The sequence below is a fragment of the Rattus rattus genome, chromosome 16 (genome assembly GCF_011064425.1).
Source record: "Rattus rattus isolate New Zealand chromosome 16, Rrattus_CSIRO_v1, whole genome shotgun sequence".
NCBI lineage: Eukaryota > Metazoa > Chordata > Mammalia > Rodentia > Muridae > Rattus > Rattus rattus.
The window spans coordinates 12,932,525-12,951,926 of record NC_046169.1 but is presented as its reverse complement, the minus strand read 5'-3'; the positions used below and the strand labels follow the sequence as shown (position 1 = coordinate 12,951,926).

Here is a 19,402-nt window from a genome sequence, read left to right as displayed (position 1 = left end):
CAAATGAGAAATGATCCCCATAGGCGCCTGTACTTGAATACATGGCCCCCAGGAGTGATGCTGGGGAGAAAGCTTGTGGAGACTTTAGGAGACAGTGGCTGGGGACAGGCTGAGAGAGTCTACAGCCTCCCCCATTGAAGATGAGGTAGATCTCTCGCCCTCCTGCCATGGCCACTGAGGTTGTGCACTGCCTCTCCTGTCAGTATGGACTCTCTCTGGAACTAAGTCAAAATAAATGTTCTTCCATAAACTGCTTTTGGTTGTGGTGTTGGACCACAGCAACAGAAAAGTAACTGCTACACCAGGAGTGGGGGATGTCCTTCAGTGCTATACACTGCCAAGTTGTCCTTCTCAAGTAAATAAGCCTTACTCACCAAACTCAGTGGGTTACAATAAAGAGTAGACATTAGGACACCACAGGTCCTAACTACAAAGAACATGGGGTTCAGCAGGAGGGGGAGGTGACCGGGGAGGGGGATGTGTACGTATTTTATACATCCATAGGCAATAAGTGACTTTGAATGAAACAATTTAATCCAGATATAAATGTGTGTGTGCGTATGCGTGTGTGTGTGTGTCACACTACAGTGTTTTGTTGTTATGGGGGGTATTGTTTTTTGTTTTGGTTTTGGGGTGTTTTGTTGTATTGTTTTGTTTTTCTGTTTTGGGGGGAGTTTTTTGAGGCTAGGTCTCTCATTGTACGGACCTGCAGGCTGGCCTTGATCTCACTAAGATCTGCCTGCTTTTGCCTCCTGAGTACTGGGATTAAGGGTGTGTGCCACCATGCTAGGCGTGTGTGTGTGTGTGTGTGTATTTGTGTGTGTGTGTGTGTGTGTGTGTGTGTGTGTGTCTGTGTCTGTGTCTGTGTGCGTGCGTGCGTGTGCGTGTGAGATCTTAATTTTAAGAACTCTCAATTATGAGTGCTTTGTCCTCAGCAACTGCTGTGTGGGCTCCTGAAACCAGACGCCGACCAGCACAGATACGGGACCAAAGGCGGCTGAACGCACCCACTACCTCTCTACTGCAACTCAAGTGCACTGGAACAGAGGGAGAGGCAACTCGGGTTGTCTCCCCAACAGTCTTCTTAAGCAGCTTGGTGGGAACCTGTGGGACCAGAAGCCCTGCTGAGAAGGGGACCCCCAGGTCCACCCAGACTTCCACTGATCCTATTCACCCTTCCACATCACAGGGAACTCCTTTCTGATAGGGGTCGCAGTTTCGATGGCACTGCCACCACCATCACATGCTGGCTCATGAATGAGCAGTGCTTGATAGCACCAGGGCCAGTGCAGTATTCCCCAGTCTCAGGAACATCAATACTGTGCAAAACTGTGTCTGTTAGCCTGGGTTTTTAAGAACTATTGGGAATGGAGGTCTCATAAACCAGAGAAATCCTTGACTGACCCAGCTTGAATTGCCCAATGAGACACTGTGAGACAGAGATGACAGACAGGCCTGTGCTCGGATCCAGAGAGCCACAAGGACTGGCTGGAAGACACGAGTGCCACCTAGTAGGCAGGGCTTGTGTAAGAGGCTAGGGGTCATGAATCTCCACAAGACCTTTTGAGCCATAGCTCCCATTCTCCCCAGCTACGCACTTGGCCCTGAGACCCCTCAGAGGCATATGACTCCCTGAGATGGTGCATGCTAATTCCAGGGTCAAACCAAGGGCACTCACAGCCAAGCTAAGACTGCCCTTGAGCTGGGAGTGTTTACACCTGAGGCCCTGAGCCACAGGACAGCCATCGCCCAGGCTCATGGGTCTGCAACCAAGGCTGTAAAGCCAGAGAGTTGCCCAGCCTGAAACTCAGCAAGGCACCTCTTCCCTCAGCAGAACGGCTGCCTTCCCTGGTTCTAGCCCTGAGAACAATCCAAGCCACAGAGCTCTCACATCAAGCCAGCCAGCCAGCCAGCCAGAGTTAGATCTCTACAGAGAAGACCTAGTAGCAGCTCAGGTACCAGTAACCTGGCCAATGCCACCTCCCATTCATTGACAAATGCAGGCAGCTCTCACTGCTGTCTGGTGACAGGCGAAGTGATGCCACTCCTAAGGGGTCCCAAGGAATGGCAGCAGTGTGCCTGCATTCCAGTCATCACTGCACTGCTCAGTTGTTCTTTCCTTCATACAGTTTTCTGAGCATCTGCAGATACAGTCACTGCTGTCTCCTTGGGCTTCCCAAACACCAAGGTCTACAAGAAGACCTCACTGAGAAGACAAAACATGTTGCCCTGCTTAGGAAAGAAGTGTAGAGGGCAGAGACCAGAAAGTACACCCACTAAGTCTGACTTGTCAAGGTGATGTCAAGTAAGAATCCCTGAAGGCTCTTTCAACTGAGTATTTACTGTCCAGACCCTAAAGCCCTGCACTGACTGCGGCCTCAGGCCAGCCAGCCACTGAGCAGAAAAACACATCCACACCTCTATGGATTCTAAAGCCCTGGTCTCTGGAACCTACTCAATGCCTACCCAGACTTGCCCCGCAGCAAAGGCTCTAGCCCACTGAATTTCCTTCCTTGGCTCCTCCACTCTCTCTCTCTACAGAGCTTTTCAATGGGCTTCCTAAAGACATATTCCAGAAGTAAAGGCTCAGACAGCTCCCAGACATGAAACTGGAAATCCTAGGTCACCTCTGACCCATGGTCCTTACAGAACCATGTAGGAAGAAAGGAGTGGTTGCTTCTTGCCTCCATAGAAAAGGAAAGTGCCAAGACACTGGTCCCTCAAGTCCCTATTCACCAGCCTCAGGACGAGGGGCACCTGAGGCCAGGGCAGGGACACGCAATGACAAGGGCATCTCTGACTCTGCCATTTCTAAAATGACGAGTGCTATCTGTCTTAAGTTTTCCTTCCAAACAAAAGGGGTGGGGAGATGATGTGGGAATGGGGGACTTGGTGAGAGAGAGAGAGAGAGAGAGAGAGAGAGAGAGAGAGAGAGAGAGAGAGATGTATATGTGTGTGTAATGATATAAGCCCCAACCCTAGCTGAGTTTGGATCACCAAGATCCTCCCAAAAGCCGGGGGCAGTAGTGGATGTCTGCAATCCCAGCGATGAGAAGGTAGAGACAAGGCGCTGGAGAAGCTGTCTACCTAAATCAGTGAGCGCCAGGTTCAGCAAGAGACACTGTCTCAAAAAGTGAAGGTAATGGAAGAAAACACCCTTGGCCTTCACGTACATGCATACGAACACACATGTACACACGCACAAATGAATGAGGGGAGAAATGGGGATGGTGTCTTCAGGGCTCTGTCAGGAAGTAAGGGTCACATCAGAAGGATCCAGAGTGTGACAAGACAAGGATATGGCTGTGTGCAGAGGAGACTGGCGAGCTGTGCTGTATGTTATATACTGTATGCTGGATGTGGGCAGGGCAGGGTAGAGTTGAGAGAGGACCACGGGTCAGGGCAGCTAGCTTCCAGAATAATCTCCCATGGCAACAGAGCTAAGCGCTCAGAAAGTGATTGCATTGGGGTAGGTGGGGGTGATGTTTTCTATGGTGCTTGAATAAAAGAGGGAGTTTCACATTTTATCCACTTCTACATCCCTTAACAATGAGAGCTTATTTAAAAACCCATGAATATGTAAATACCATTTTAAATATGGATATGCAGACACACAGCAACAGTCCGTGTGGGTGAGAAATGTTAAGGGCAGGTCCCCTAGTTGAAGAACCAGCACAAGCAGACTGAGAGGGCCAGGTCTAGAATGCTGGTCCTCCCCAACTCCATGGTTGGGGGTGTGGGGCTGGGCAGGCCCCTGAAGAAGGAGTGTGCACCGGCCACACACACGCAGGGTCCATCCTCAGTGGACTGTGTATGTCCAAACAGTCCATAGTGGACCTGGCCTGCAGATAGGACGCGCCAGCCATTCTTTTGGAGGCTTGGTCTCAAGGCACAGCAGCAGAACAGAGGCAGCCTGAAACAGAGGAGTTGCCTTAAACAGGGTCAAGGCCAAGCTAGGGTTGGGGCTTATATCATTCATCCTCATTCATTTATTCTCTCTCTCTCTCTCTCTCTCTCTCTCTCTCTGGCTCACCAGCCCACCCCAATAAAGAACAGGAGGGCAAAGATCACACAGCGGAGAGATGACCTCCAGGTAGACGCCTGTGACAGACGCCCACTCGTCTCGAGGTCTTTCCTCTCTCTATCCCCCTCCCTCACTCCCACTAATTGGTCACAAAATTTATAGACTTGGCTTAGAGGCCTCCACTGAGGAGGTTGTGGAAGGAAGCGTTGAGGCGTGAGCAGACAGGGCTCCAAATGCTGCAGGCACCATCTCATGTCCAAAGCAGGGCACTGCAGCCAGTTGCCAAAGCCTTCCGAAGCTGCCTTGTGCTCAGAACATAGGCCTGGCCCAGCTCAAGCGCGGACGACTCTAGACAGTGCTACTGGGTTCTGTTCCTGGAAGGAAGAAAACTTGCCTGCCCTCATGTTCCCTGCAGAATAGTGTGCCCACGGGGTCCCTAAACCTCAACAGCAGCACACCGGTCTGAACCAGACGGAAAGTGACTATCCTGTGCACAGGGACTAACAGACTTCAGGCACACCATTACATCGCCATGCTCAAAGGCCTTGTCTAACAAGCATGTCAGAGGATGGGATGGTAAGTAGGAGCCATTACTTGGTAGGTAAACTGGCTTGAGCTTAGGCTAGCCCATCAGTCAAATCCCACGATGCCTAGTGCATTCTGCAGTCCAGATCAACTTGGTGTGGGCAGCCTGCAGAGCCATGCCCAGGTTACTGTGTGAGTGGTTCCCGAGAGGCAGGCTCAGTGTTGACCCAGAGCTGACAAAAGTTAAAGAAGAGAATCAGGATAGAGGGATTGTGGCAGGTTCCCTACTGAGGCACTCCAGCTTCCAAAGAAGGGCCACCGAACCCACTGTCACAAAGAAGGGAACAGAGCCCAAACACAAGTAGCCGTTCTCCACATTTCAATGTAAATTTCAAGCTTCTTAACACTAGTTCAGGTATTGCGGGATCAAAACAAAACATCTTAGCATCTGCTAAGAGATGTTCCCTCACCTGCTTTTATAGCCAGTGGAATGCATACACCTTACACAAGTTCCTCACGTCTGTATCACCATGCCTGTGCCTAGGTACAAAAATACATGAATCTCTCTCTCTCTCTCTCTCTCTCTCACACACACACACACACACACACACACACACACACACACACAAATGCACACTTAAAAGCTGCCCCCCACACACACCTGTCTCCACTGCACCCTGTGTCTCAGGCCCAGGGTGACAGGGTGACAGCATTGCTGCCCAGCATTGCCACTGCCAGCAAATCTGTGCTGAGGCCCAGTGCACACAACACCCTACCAGAACTGAACTCTGGTTCTTCCCACTTGGCACAGCCTCAGACCCGGCACAGAATGCCCCCCAGGTACCATGTGAGAGGAAATTGGGGACAGCTTATTGCTTAGGCACTGAACAAAAATGAGGGTGTAGCCTCCAGTCAAATGCCATACTCACAATTCTAAGCCATTCAGCTACCACAGGCTGAAGCAGGTAGGCTGAGAGCTGACAGATGCTATGTACACGCTGGTGCCAAGTGGCAGACCAGCCAAAGGCAATGCAAGGCACCAAGTCCCCAGCTCTGCTGCTGCCACAGTTGCTAAAACAGGGGCCCAAGTGGCAGAAGAGAGGACAACAGGGAAGTGAGACAAAGATGAGCTTACAGGCCACAGACAACTCAACAGCACAAATCCATAAGAGCACCTATCCCAGCACCCCCTTCCTGAGCTGAGAGGACATTTATTTACTCAGTAAATACCTCTTGGGGATGAACTAGATACCAGGCACACAGTGACCATAACAGCTATTACCATTCATACCCAGCAACTGTGACTCCTCACAAACAGCCCTGAGAACAGGCCCCACGCTGTGCAGCGGTGGCACACGCCTTTAACTGCAGCACTTGAGAGGCAGGGGCAAGTGGACCTCTGTGAGTTCAAGACAAACCTGGTCTACAAAGTGAGTTCCAGGACAACTAGGGCTACACAGAGAAACCCTGTCTTGAAACTCTGCATCCCCACCCCCCAACACCAAAAAAAGACAGGCCTGCTGATCTTCTCTCATAGAAGGAAAAGGATCATTAAATCCTCACCTGAGATCCCGGCCCTGGCCCCCTGCCCTCTTTCCCTGTTTCCCATTGCCTATAATTCTGTCCCTGCTGCTCGTGGTCTCAGAGGTGCTGGAGTAGCCGGCATGCGGAAGGTGTCTGCTGCATCAAGTGACGTAGCGGCTCCATCTATGCAGCTATGCAGCTGTCTCCATCCATGCTGGCATGAGAATTTTCAGTTGACATGGCTGCATAGGGGTCACCTACACTTCTCTAAGTAACCCCTACACCATGCTCTTACCTAAGGAAGTCCAATAAACTGAGTGGTTCTACAAGCTAGGCAGGTGGAATCGTTACTTTGGTCAGTTACTGATGATCACTTTGAGGGGAAGAGGTGTCTGTTCATGTCTCCTCAAGGAAGACGCCATGTTTCCCAACAACACAGTACCTGGGAGAAATGTCCTACCCAAATGAGCATGTGAACTGACAAAGGGGTAGAAAGCCAAGGCAGACAGCAGGAAGGGCACTTAGGAGGCCATGAGGGTTCCACAGCAGATGACAGGCCAAGCTGCAGTGGTGGGAAAGGGGTGAAGCCCTCAAGTTCTGGGGACAGGTGTAGCATATCCTAGAGCTATGCGATCACTGACAGGTCGGGAGGGAAGAAGCAGGTGCATTCAGAGTTCACACAACTGTGGGACAAGCAGGGACAAAGGCAGTCACCCTGTGACACCTCAGATGATACTGAATGCAGAGCAGCCAAGAGGGAGACAGGGAGACTAGTCAGGCTAGTGGAGAAAGGGCTCCTGCGGGCTTCCAAGTACAATCATAACCCTATGGCTTGGATAAGATGTGAGAGAGGACCAACTCCCTGGGCCTGTGGGCCTGCAATGGTGCCGGCTCCTCCACCTCAGCTGCAGAGAGCATGTGCTGTGGCTGTGATGCTGGCTGCAGAGAGCATGTGCTGTGGCTGTGATGCTGGCTGCAGAGAGCATGTGCTGTGGCTGTGATGCTGGCTTCAGAGAGCATGTGCTGTGGCTGTGATGCTGCCTGCAGAGAGCATGTGCTGTGGCTGTGATGCTGGCTGCAGAGAGCATGTGCTGTGGCTGTGGTGCTGGCTGCAGAGAGCATGTGCTGTGGCTGTGGTGCTGGCTGCAGAGAGCATGTGCTGTGGCTGTGGTGCTGGCTGCAGAGAGCATGTGCTGTGGCTGTGGTGCTGGCTGCAGAGAGCATGTGCTGTGGCTGTGATGCTGGCTGCAGAGAGCATGTGCTGTGGCTGTGGTGCTGGCTGCAGAGAGCATGTGCTGTGGCTGTGGTGCTGGCTGCAGAGAGCATGTGCTGTGGCTGTGATGCTGGCTGGCTCACTGTAAGGAAAGCCAGCACAGGCCGTGCACTGAGGAAGACAGCAGAGCAGCACAGACAGAGTTAGACAGAGGCAAACATATATTCCTTTTAACAAAAATCCTAGCTTTGATGGCTCTGCCAAACCGCAGGGGAAATAAGGCCAAGAACACAATGCTAATGCATTGGGAAGGAGGGCATAAAGGCAGCCCCGAGGAGGTGCACAGACCCTGGACAAAGCCAGTGCAGAAGCAGAGGATGCTGGTGTGGTGAGGACCTGGCACAGAAGCTGCACACACCCTGAGGTCATAGCACCAGGAGAAGGCTCAGGTGTGAGGACAATATGGTGTGACCTGAGTCATGAAGTGTCCCTCAGACAGCTGCGTGGAAAGCAGATGTCTAGAGACAACTGTAGGAAAGAATGATACAGTTTGTCACTTTAGCAAAGGCAATGCACAGAATGGCATGAATTCTAGCATGGGAGAAGACGCACACACCTTAACAAGACCTGAGACAGGACACAGGCCCTGGGCCTAAAAGACCGGTGATGAGGCCATTAAAGACAGACCACAGCACAGAAAGCAAGTGGGAGGTCAGTCTGTCTGGCCAGCTGTGCAGGGCCTCCCTGGCTGAGTCTGGGAAACAGAAGTGTTTGCAACCATACTCTCAGCCTCAGCACTCAACTGTAGGCCAGGAGCTCAGCTGACAGCCTAAGGCTCCCCCAGCTCCGTAGGGAGCCTAGACAACAGTCGACTCAGAAACAAGGACTGATATAACCAGTCCCCAGCAAAGAGAGGCCCTGGGCTACAGGGGACATTTCCTCCCCGTGTCCCAAGAAGGAAAGTACAGATCTCGGGGTGCTCCTCCAGAGGCCCCAGCCAAGTATCTAGGGGCATATGAATTGTGACCAGCAACTTCTAATGCCTGACCTGGAGACAGGCATGTGGTCAGAATGAGGTCCCACAGCATCCCTAAAATACATACTGGGGGCTATCACAGAGGACACATGGACAGAGCTCACCAAATGCAAGCTGGCTCAACTGCTCTGCCAAAGCCCATTCACTGAGTGGGGAGAGCCGGACAGACATTTGAGGCCGCAGCCTGTGTGCCCGACAGGCCCAGGAACTGGCTCATGCCCAAACAGTAAATGGCTGGAATGATCATAAGACCTGGCAGGGGACACAGCCATGGGAGATGGACCAGGCCAGAGCTGGCTACTCACTGCTCTTCTCCTCCTGCCCACCCAATCAACCATAACAAATTCCAGTATCTTCTCCATTGAAGATGTGCCCATCCCCCAGCCACTCTGTCACCAGCAGTCATCTACCAAAATTCATCTTCTAGTGGGGCACACTGGGAGCACCCCAATGCCAGAATCATCATGTCATAGCAGCTGTCACTGTGGTTCCTCAAACACAGAAGATGGCAAAAAAGAGGAACTGTGATGCCTGGCCAGCCCCTCGTTTGCCACTTCAGCCACTAGCCTGTATCCTTTATGGCCACATCCTTTAATATACTTTACCCTCCTATACACACCCCACCTGAAAAGGTGTCTTCACTGTGGACAGGCTAATTAAACTTTCCAAGGACCAAGTGTTCCTCAGTGGTAGAGCTGAGAGTCAAACACAGGCAGCCTGAGTTTGGAGTCGGCAATAACGGTTTCCCCCATCACGGCTCCAGGATACAGTGTGACACCTTGGGTTAAAAAAAAAAAAGGTCCGCATCATTAATCTTGAGCACCTGTCACTGGCTTAGCTGGCCTCTAGACAGCTCAAGAGTGCTATAACTCATGTGGACACTGGCTCACACAGGTGACAAGGCCTCATTATACTACAAGAAGCTGTGAGAGGGTGGCCTAACTGCCCTAGACAAACAGGTAAGAATTATGACTTGGACTCTGAGCTTAACCACTCTTGGGAGGCAGTGGAGGAAGCCAGGGCACAGCCTTTGTGACGCAGATGGGTTATACCTTCCACTTCCTGCTTCTTCTTGTGGCCCCTCTGCTAGGCAAGTAGGTATGTTGTTGTGGCATCACCATTCTGGAATGTGTCCGTCCACCCATGAGGAGGCTGGCTTCCAACAAAGAGGCAAATGGACCACAGGTACTTAAGGACTCAACATGCCTGCCCCCAACCCCTGAACCCTACCCCATGACTGCAGGCATGGGCTGCTCTGCCAGGCAGCAGACCTGGACTATAGGTACAAGATGATGAACAATCCTGGAGCTGAGCACATGGCCCATGAAAGCTGGCTAGAAAAAGAGTGCCTACGCCCCAAGAGCTCAGCCTGGCCTGGATGGAGTGGGCAGGGAAGGGCGGAGGGGAATATCTGTGTCCACATCACTACACAGCTGGTCTCTGGTAGCCCTGCCTTACATAAGCCTAGATGACTTGAAGTGGCCACAACAGTAGTTGTGTCAGGAACTCCCTGGTGGCCTAGGCTCCAACTTCAGCCATAGCATGGACATTTGGGAAACTGACAGGCTGGGTTCAAGTTCTGTTTTTACTGCCTCCCTGCAGATCCACCCGGGTTCAAACTCACCTTCTGCAAAATGAATGAGGCAATGGAGACCACACCTACCCAGGATAGGTCAAGTACTGCCTGGTGTGTGCTGGGAAGAGTATTCCAAGCAAGGAAACACTCATGGACACTGGTTTCTGTAGGCACAGATGAGGAAGAGGCCCTGCTATCTATATCACCCCTCTCCCTATCCATCGAAACTCAGAAATCCCCTCGAATCCCTGCATAAGCTTCTCCGTTCTCTCAACACAGGCCAGGGCACAGTGGAGCATCCCTGTAAGTGTCTGTCTACATGAAAACCTAGCTGTAGAGTCCCCTGCATGACACTGCACTTCAGCACAATCCTACAGAAAGCTGGCAAGTTTGATGGTAATGCAGGGGGGACCTGAGCCCCGGAACTCCTGACCTGAAAGAGCCCATTTACAGCAAAGGAGGCTTTCGGACAGTGCTGGGCAGCCCAGTGCAGCGGACACTGAACAGAGAACGCATCTAAGATCTACACACACACTCCAGGCAACCTACCAGCCCCTTAGCCACAAAACCAAGAGAGGCATTATTAGCCTGACAGGACAAAAAGCAAGACTGGCACAGAGAAGAGTGCAAGGTCCCCGACACTGTAATCAGATCCTGTCCGAAGGTACTGAGGATGCACGGCAGGCCCTGACAGCCCCATCCGTATCCATGAGGGATGGTGCCTGTGAGCCGTGCGGGATGGCTGAGGAGGAGGACAGCAGCCTGATGGGAATGTACAGACCAGCACCTTCTTGGAAGATTCCATACTGCTGCCTGCCCACTAGGCAAGCCAGTCACCCACCAAGCAGGAGTCTGCCCAGCTCCAGCTGCACACATGTTGTGAAGGAACCTTTCCGCTCTTGTCCTCACCTCAGAGAGCTGCCCAACACCAGGGATGCAGTCTCCACCCAACACAGCCCTGCAGAGACAAGCTCTCTACTTCCGACAGACAGCATTCACCTGAGCAAAGACTCCCAGGTCCTCCCCACCTACTGAACTGTTCATCCATCCATCCGTCTCTTCTCCATCCATGTATCTCCTGTGACCTCTTCCCAACCCCTACTCCCACTACCATCCCAACCCCATCTTCTACTAATCAAACACACCAGTGCCCAGCAGATGAGAGAGTGCCAGTTCCACCTCTGGGCTTTCACCTGAACACTCAGGGAAAGAGGAAAACAAACAAGCGAAGAACAAATTCAGCTGAATGGGATCACACACACACACACACACACACACACACACACACACACACACACACACACACACACCAGAGTTTCTGCCTGTCTCTCTGTCTGTCTCTGTCTGTCTCCCTGTCTCTCTTCCTCCCCTCCCCCCCCCCCCTCCTCTCTCTCTCTCTCTCTCTCTCTCTCTCTCTCTCCCCTCCCTCCCTCCCTCCCTCCCTCCCTTTTTTCCTTTCTTTCTGTCTCTCTCCAAGACCAGCATAGGCTACACAGGGAACTCCAGAGAGTTCCAGATCAGCCTAGGAAATATAAAAAGACAGTATCTCAAAAAAACAAAAGAATGTTTCAGTCTAATGAATTCAGAACCATGCTTGACCAGCTAGGGATCAAGGCCATCCCATCTCAATGGTAGGAAGTACTTGCCCTGCTCCTGGCTGGTTTTAAACTCTAGGGTGTGATACCATCTGACATTTCTAGACCCAGATGATGTCTGTGGCTCAGCCTCCTTCGATGATAGCCCTGTACCTCACCCACACAGGGCTCAGGTCAGAGCCCTGCCTAGCAGCCTTCCCAGAGGCATGGCTCTATCCCACATTTGCCAAGGCCTACTGAGGAAACAGGCAACAGGCAAAAGCCCAAATCTAGCAGCTCCTCAGTGCTCCAAGGAAGTGGTTTCTAGGCATGGGTCCCTGACACCAACTCACTAACGTAGCTAGTGCCAGAAGACACAGCTGACTCGTGCACCAGGTTGGGGAGGTGCTGTACACTCGAGTGAGTGTCCTCACAAGTGGTGGTACTGACATGCCACAAACATGGGGACAGGACGGGCAGGGGGCACAAACTCTGTCTTCTAACAGCCAGTGGGCATATTTTTCCAAACAGCAAAGCAGTGTAGGGGTATAATAAAGAACATGTTTAAAAGTCACAAAAGCAGCAAACATTTATTTGCAAAGTTCAGACATGATCAGTAGCTGGGCTGGAAGAGTGGACAAGGACACAGCATGATGGGAATGCAGGCCACTGGCCCGCATAGCTGTGAAATATGACCAGGACCATGCAGCGCCATGACCTGAGGTGGGACTGGCGGCCTGCTCCTCCCCAGCCACACATCACACACTACAAACAAACAAGCAAGAAAACCAGGTGCCCTGTGCGCTCTGTGGTCTGCAGCTCGGGGTATACCATGCTCTCTCCTTCCCGTTTCACTCAAACCTGCCTAACCGTCTTTAAAAGGGCAAGGAAAAACATTTGGCCTTTCAGGGTCTCTTGGTCCCAAAAACAAAATGGTGGAAACCTGCCCTGTAAGCTCAGGCTTCAAGGGCTGAAGCACAAAGCTGAATAATCCACCCAAACAGCAAAGCCAGTGCCACCCTAGCCACCTCCCCACACTGAGGTCTGGTTCCATCTGGAACCTGCACTAAAGGGAAAGGCAAAACCATGACCTAGCACACAACAGGCTAGAAACACAGCGTCTCAGCTCATCTCCTGAGTGACTTTCCACCCTACCAAAGAAGCAACTACCTTAATCCAGGCCATCTCAGTTTCAAGGCACAGGCTGCGCAGACTTCACGGTGACCACCCACCGGTCCCCACCTTACTAAGAGAGCTTCTGCCCCCTGCCCACCAGCGAGGATCCCTGGAAACCCAGCCCCAGAACCCCACAGCTGTTGCCTCACCATTCCTCAGCTCAACAGCCTAGCTCTGCGACTCTCAAGGCAGGCAGGACTTCACCAGCTCCATGAGAGGCCTGTTTCCAGGCCACAGAAGGCACAAAGAACAAGGAGTCACAGGTCCTGTAGGAACCCAGGCACAGAAGGCCAGCACACTGAAACCCATCTTGTAAAAACATTCCCAGGGAGCAGAGACAGCACTGTGGACCGGGCCTCTCCTGTCTGAGATCTGCTAACTAGGGATCCCAGCATTCTACAGGAGAAAGCAAAACACCAGGCATATCCATGGGATAGCCTGAGGCAACAGCTGTGCTGACCGGGGGACCTTCCCTCCTACCCCAGCACTGCCTGCCCCTGGCACAGGCTACTCCAAGATTCCAGTCTCAAAGCTACATAAAATAAACCAAACCACAGGTTGACTCAACCGGCAAGCACGAGCCAGGTATGTTGGGAAGTGTGCCAGTGGCCCCTTTTCCGTGCTAAGACAGGAGTCACAGCAGCTAACCACTGGGCTGAGGGAAATGCAGACAGGATCCCTTGCCTTAATAGTTCATTCCATTCCATAGTCAGAGGATAATGAAGAGGATCACCAGGCAAATGTTCAGCTTTAATTCCAAATTACCTTTCATGCCCGTTTCATCTGACAGTGGCTTTGAAAGCAAAAGGCAATCTCTGTCATGTGAGCTTTCTCAAGTAAATGGATGTGATTGTGTCCAACATAAGCAGATGCTTCTAGAAGCCAATTTTCAGAGTGACATCAGCACTCAAATGAGAACCCTTCCTTCTGACTAGCAATGAGTGATGAAGATGAAAACGCTGTCTCTATAAGATGACAAGGCTACGGCTGGATCACCCACGACAACAGGCTGGCTCCGTGCTCCTCCTGGACCTGTCAAAGGTCAGCGCTAGGCGCTCTTGCCCTGGTGGCTGCACACGGCTCTCCCTCTGGCTCCGCAGAAGCCCATCCCACTCAGGTGTCTCTCTCTCTCTCTCTCTCTCTCTCTCTCTCACACACACACACACACACACACACACACACACACACACACACACGGGATGACTTCAGCTCACCATGGCAACTCCATCTTCTGTCAGTACAGGATATAGACGGGCACATAGCCAAGTTTTGGTCAGTGAAGGAGATCAGGTGGATGGTGGCCACAGAAAAGCCTTCCTTATTCCATAGGACTCAAAAAAGACTTCTCCTTTTTGCCTCTGGACATAAGACTAGACCTGGGAAGGCACTTCAAAATCACAAAATCCGCCAAGTGGCCAGCCACAGGGCAAATGGACAAAGAGCCCAGGCCAATGTGAAAGAAGACCAAACATGTTTGACTTCGATCTCTGGTTCCTGGCAGAGCCCTAAAACTCTTGGGCTCTACTGGGTGACAGGCCTGTATGTTGATATTCGCAACAAGCTAATGAAATAAGCTAGTACAAGCCCCACAATGCTCAGGGTGGAGCTGGTCACTAAACGACTAGAAAGCAGAGGAGAGAAGCTCCCAACCCCATCCACTGACCTGGGAGCTGGGCTGTGAAGCCCTTCACAATAGGATTTGAATACACTGAGATTGGTGAATGCATCAAGGTGGTGGTGGGGGCAGGGGTGTAACTGAAGAAAGCCATGTCCCTGGCTCAAACATGCCCTGCTCTGAGTACCGCCACCCAGTTGTTCCTGGGCTGGATTCTTCAGAAGAAGCCAGGAGTCTCAAGGGAGACATTCTCCTGATTTCTGAAAACCCCTGAACCTGAGGAAGGGTGGTGAGATGGGAGTGGGGGACTTGTGGCTGCCTGGGCAGACTCTAGTGTCAGAGCAGAAGCAGAAAGCACACACGCAGCTGGTGCAGGGCTTGGAAAGTGGCTCTAGAAGACGCAGGAGGCGTGTGGTGTTGGGAGGGCAGGGGCACGGCAGGCTGGTGAGGTGTGAGAGCTGCCCTGACTTCCTACTGGACTGTGGAACAAATATACCTGCTGGTCATCTCACAAGGAGATTTTATCACTTGGATCAAGAGCACAGGCCAGTAGAATGTTCACATCTGTGAGCACCCAAGGCTGCACACGTCACACAGGCATGAACCCGGGGGCCATCTGAAGTCACACGCTGCCTGGAAGTTGCAAGTCTCCTGATCTAGTAGGGTACCCAGTGGTAAACAGCACTTAATTAGAATCTGCAAAGTGGGTCCAGAGTCTCACTGCTATGTGGCATGTGAGAAAACTATTCCCACGTCTCAGACCATGGAGCAGTGAGGCACAGCCACGCCCGACACTGTGACTTGCGTGCACGCAGTTTATAAACGAGTCTGTCAGAAGCACTCATATACACAGGTGGGTGGAGTAGGGGGGCCTTCAGGTCAGCGAGTGCACTGACCTTCAAAGGACTGAGACAATTCTCAAAAACCCTTGGCTACTGCTCAAAAGAGCGATTAAGACAAAAACCCAACCCTTCCCCTCTAGCCTTCTCCTATATACAAGCAAGCCTGCCCTGCACACAGACTTATCACCTGCTGTCTTTAGCAGAGCTACACCCTAATAATGCCACCATTACACCCTAAAACAAGGTCTTCAAACGTATCCAGCCCCGGGTACTATGTGACAGTAATGGAAAATAAACTCGCCAAGTTCCAAGGAGGAAGGCACACAGGACTCAAACTGCCCGGAGCAGACACACTGTCAGACCCTCGGGCCTGCTACCTGCTGGTGATGCTGTTATTCTTCTCCTTCAGCGCCAGCTCTCGCTGCTGCAGCTCAACCACGAACCTCGAAAGGTCCTCTGGAGTCCTGAAGGATAAAGAAGACACATTTAGTTCCTTCTCTCCCCAGAAATGGACCACATTGTACCCACAAAACAGAAAACCACAAGCCACAATTCAGAGGTCTGCGTAAGTTCATTATGCAGCCCGTGCACAGAGTAGCAAGGACTCACAGCATCCAGGTCCTTCGATGGGTCGGCTACATTCAAAATAAACCTTACTGACTCCTGAATGGAGGTCACTCAGTTGAAGACCCAAATTCAGAAGCCATGTTTAGAAGAAAGAAAAAAAAATCTGGATGTGTGCTGGGCTAGCAAAATGACTCATGGGTAAAAAGCCACTTGGCACCAAGCCTGAGGACCAGAGTTCAATTCCCTAGGCTCTATATGAAAGGAGAGAACCAGTTCCCTCAAGTTGTCCCTCTGAGTCTCACATGCACACACACATAACTAATTAATTATTAATTAAACAAAATGGAATTTAAAAACATTAAGAACATACAAAGCCGGATGTGGCACCTGCTCCACGCTGACACTGACAGGTATATGCCTAGGGCTCACTGGCTAGCCAGCCTGACCTACTTGGTGAATCTTTGACCAATGAGAGACTCTTACCTAATAAAACAAGTTGGAGACCATCAAGGAACGACACCCAAGCTCGACCTCTGGCATCTAAATGTGTATGCACCGAGGCACGCACAAGTCTTAACTTTATTCTAGCTAGAAAAATAGGAAGACCACAGGACAGCAGCACTGTGCTGAGGAAACAAGACACACAGCGCACCACCCATGGCCTAGCACAGAGGCAGGGCTCAGATGACCTCACACAGTCAGCTGCTTCTGCAAAACAGATCAGGCAGCAAAAGGAAAGAAAGAGCGGCAGTGAGCTGCTATGTACTTGTATGCTTCCCAGCTCTTCAAAATTCTCTGCTCACCTGTCTCAGTCGACAGGAACAGACCTGGTCTCTATTGTTTCATCCTTCCGTGAGAAAACTGACAGCCAGCTACTACCTGGTATACAAGGTCCACTGCACCCGTGAGTGCAAGTAGACACAAGGTGGGCTGGTCATCTGACTGGCACAGATGCATACTGAATTTCATGCTGTTTTTACAACAATGTGTACATACCCAGATACACATGAGGGCAGGGGATGAAGCTGTGTCTGCTTCTCTCATAAACTATGGCCACAGCGAGCACAAGGCACGCTGAAGTCACCACCCACTCATTTAGGAACTCCTACAGCTTCACCCAAAAAAGCAGGCTCTAACTGTGTGCTTGTGCTGATGAAAGGATTGAGCCAGGCTGCACAGAAAGAACCCAGAGACACCTCCTATACCGCGTACTCACACTGTACTCTCAGGCTTTCAGTCAGCATGGGAGAGTCTACAGAAAAAGGCCACCAAGCCAGGAGAAGGTCGCTAACTCAAAGACCTACATACTCATGAGCAAGACACTGGTTAGTCCTGGGTGCACATGAGCTACCCAACCAACTGCTCATTGGGCGAACGTCCTGAACTCTGACCTCACTCCAGCCCTGGGTAAAGAGCTGGAAACACACCTCGGAGGTAGAGTACGTGCCTAGTAGGCACATGTTCTACCACAGCACCAAAGGCAGATACATAGAGAACCTCTCTTCCCCCTCTGCAGCACGAGGTCATTAAAAAGAAAGTAACATTTGAGAGGTGAAGAGTAAGCATTCGCCAGCACCGGGCAGCCATCAGCTTGCAGACCCGTGAGGTCAGCTCCAGTCCCCACAGCCTCCCCTGTGGGTCACTGGGCAACCCAAGGAGGTCATAGAGTTGTTTGGGCGAGAGGTCAAACGAGTGCCAGGCAAAGGATGCCCAAGAAAGAGCCAGGCACAAACTGACTCTGCAGCTGAGCTACATACAGAAGAGTAAGCAACAAGTATGTTCCTTTATTCACATACCCTGGTGGGAAATGTGCTTGCCCAAGTTGGTGGGGACAATCAAGGGTCTCTTTTATGCACTGTGTGACTTTCTAAGAGAATTTGCAGTACGTGTATATGAGGTATAAATAACCCCCCCCAAGAAAAACCTTAAGAAAACAAGAAAAGGCAACAAGGGAGAAAGGCACCAGAGGCGCCCAGCTCAGAGAAGAGGACACTAGCTGTGTGCTGTTGGCCTGGCATGAGCCCTGGCACCAGGGTGAAGAGCAAAGGATGAAGTGCACAGGACAGAGTGGGGGTGGGGAGCAATCCTGAAGAAGTCCTGGGAAGCTGGGTTGTGGTAGCCCATACCTCTAATCACTATACTGGGGTGGGGGTAGGGGAGACAGGGACCAGCAAGCGGACTGCCTGATCCCACAGGAAGTCAGGGTGGCAATCTACCTCCACTTCCCATGCTAAGCCTCATAGGCATGGGGGCAGGCTCTCAAGACCTGTGGAATCACAGGGGCTCATCCATAGGCCCAGTCTTCACTTTGTCCACAGGGCATGACTGCCAGGTACTAGCCAAGTGTCTGTGCTTCAGAAGCCTCCTGACCTGTGGTAAAGCTGCTCAGAGATGCTTCCAGGCACTCGAGGGATTAGCAAAATGCTTTCAACTACAAGGCGTCCCACAGAGTGCCACTGTGGCCTAAAAATACCACTGCCAGTCCGGTCCAGCGAGCGTGACACTCGCACTTCGCAACTACAAAGTGGAAGGCACTCGGGGTCTCTGGGGCCTCTAACACATGGATGACAGGGGAGTGACAGTTCCAACTGCAGCCCAAGCTGTGGCATCTGCTGCCGAACAACCAACAACCATGGCTTCAGCTGCGCGGCCTTTCATGGTCTGATGGGGGGAGCGGGGAGGGGGCCTCTGTGTCTCGGGGAGAGGTCTCTTTGTTCCATGAACAGCTGAATTGTGACACAAACTCAGCTGCAGGCACAGAATGCTGTGGGCCTGAGCCCGCTAGTTTATTTCTGAGGCGAAGACAGTTCCAGCCCCAACCACGGCTATTTTGAGTTCTAATAGCAGGTGCCATGGCTCTCACTGAAGCCATAAGTGCTGGTTTCACAGTGTCTGAAAGACACCCAATCCCGAGGACACCAGTGTCGAGAATGAATGAAGTGGCAGCAGCCACAGACCCAATTAGCAAACGCCAGGCCATGAGCTCTCTTCCAAGGTGCCATTCTTTCCAGAGAATAGGAAGCCACAGGGCTGAGACCATGGTCCAAAACTGCAGGGACTGGGCTTCAGCCAGGGCCCAATGGAAAAGGAAGGGGAAGGAGAGAACACAGCCTTCCCCCACCCCACCGAGATGGGTGTATTGTTCTTGCAAAAAGTATGCCAAGTCCAGAACAGAACACATCAGACAGCAAAAACTTCTGCTAAAAGCTGGAAGGATGATGGGCACTCACAGCTATGCAGACACAGAATCGGGCTTCTCCAGCTGATGGAGGGGCTACAGGCCTGGGACTGATGAGCCACTGTACGGGGGGTCGGACAGGGGATGAGCATACGTCATACTAAGCCAGCACTGCATAGCAGCTGTGGGCTGTGCCGAGCACTGCAGATCTACCTACAGCGGCCATGCCTGCTGCCCAGAGCACTAAGGCCACCCAGCAGAGTTGGAATCTCAGGTGCTGAGGCCACAGCCACTAAGGCTTCGGGAGACACTCAAGAGGCACAAGTCTGTCACTGGCGCTCAGGGCCACCCTGTGATAGCCTGGCCATGAAGTGGGCAATTATCACTCATCCACCTTCCAAAGCTGCCAGTTCCAGGCACAGAAAGGGACAGCTCCTCTCCCTGAGGAAAGCAAGGCAGGGCCAGCTGCCGTCTCAGGCAGAGGTTGCCACAGTAGCAAAGGAATGGCAGGCCCTTGTCACATGACGTCCCTCCTCCTTTCTGGAAACGAGG

General features: G+C 51.9%; 1 protein-coding gene across 1 annotated transcript in view; it reads right to left on the bottom strand.

The window, feature by feature from the left end:
* Positions 1 to 19,402, bottom strand: part of Mad1l1 (mitotic arrest deficient 1 like 1) — a 308,135-nt gene that overhangs the window by 230,498 nt on the left and 58,235 nt on the right. The window contains exon 10 of the mRNA XM_032886912.1: positions 15,483 to 15,569. Coding sequence (XP_032742803.1) covers positions 15,483 to 15,569 — 87 coding nt within the window. The remainder of the gene's footprint in view (positions 1 to 15,482; positions 15,570 to 19,402) is intronic.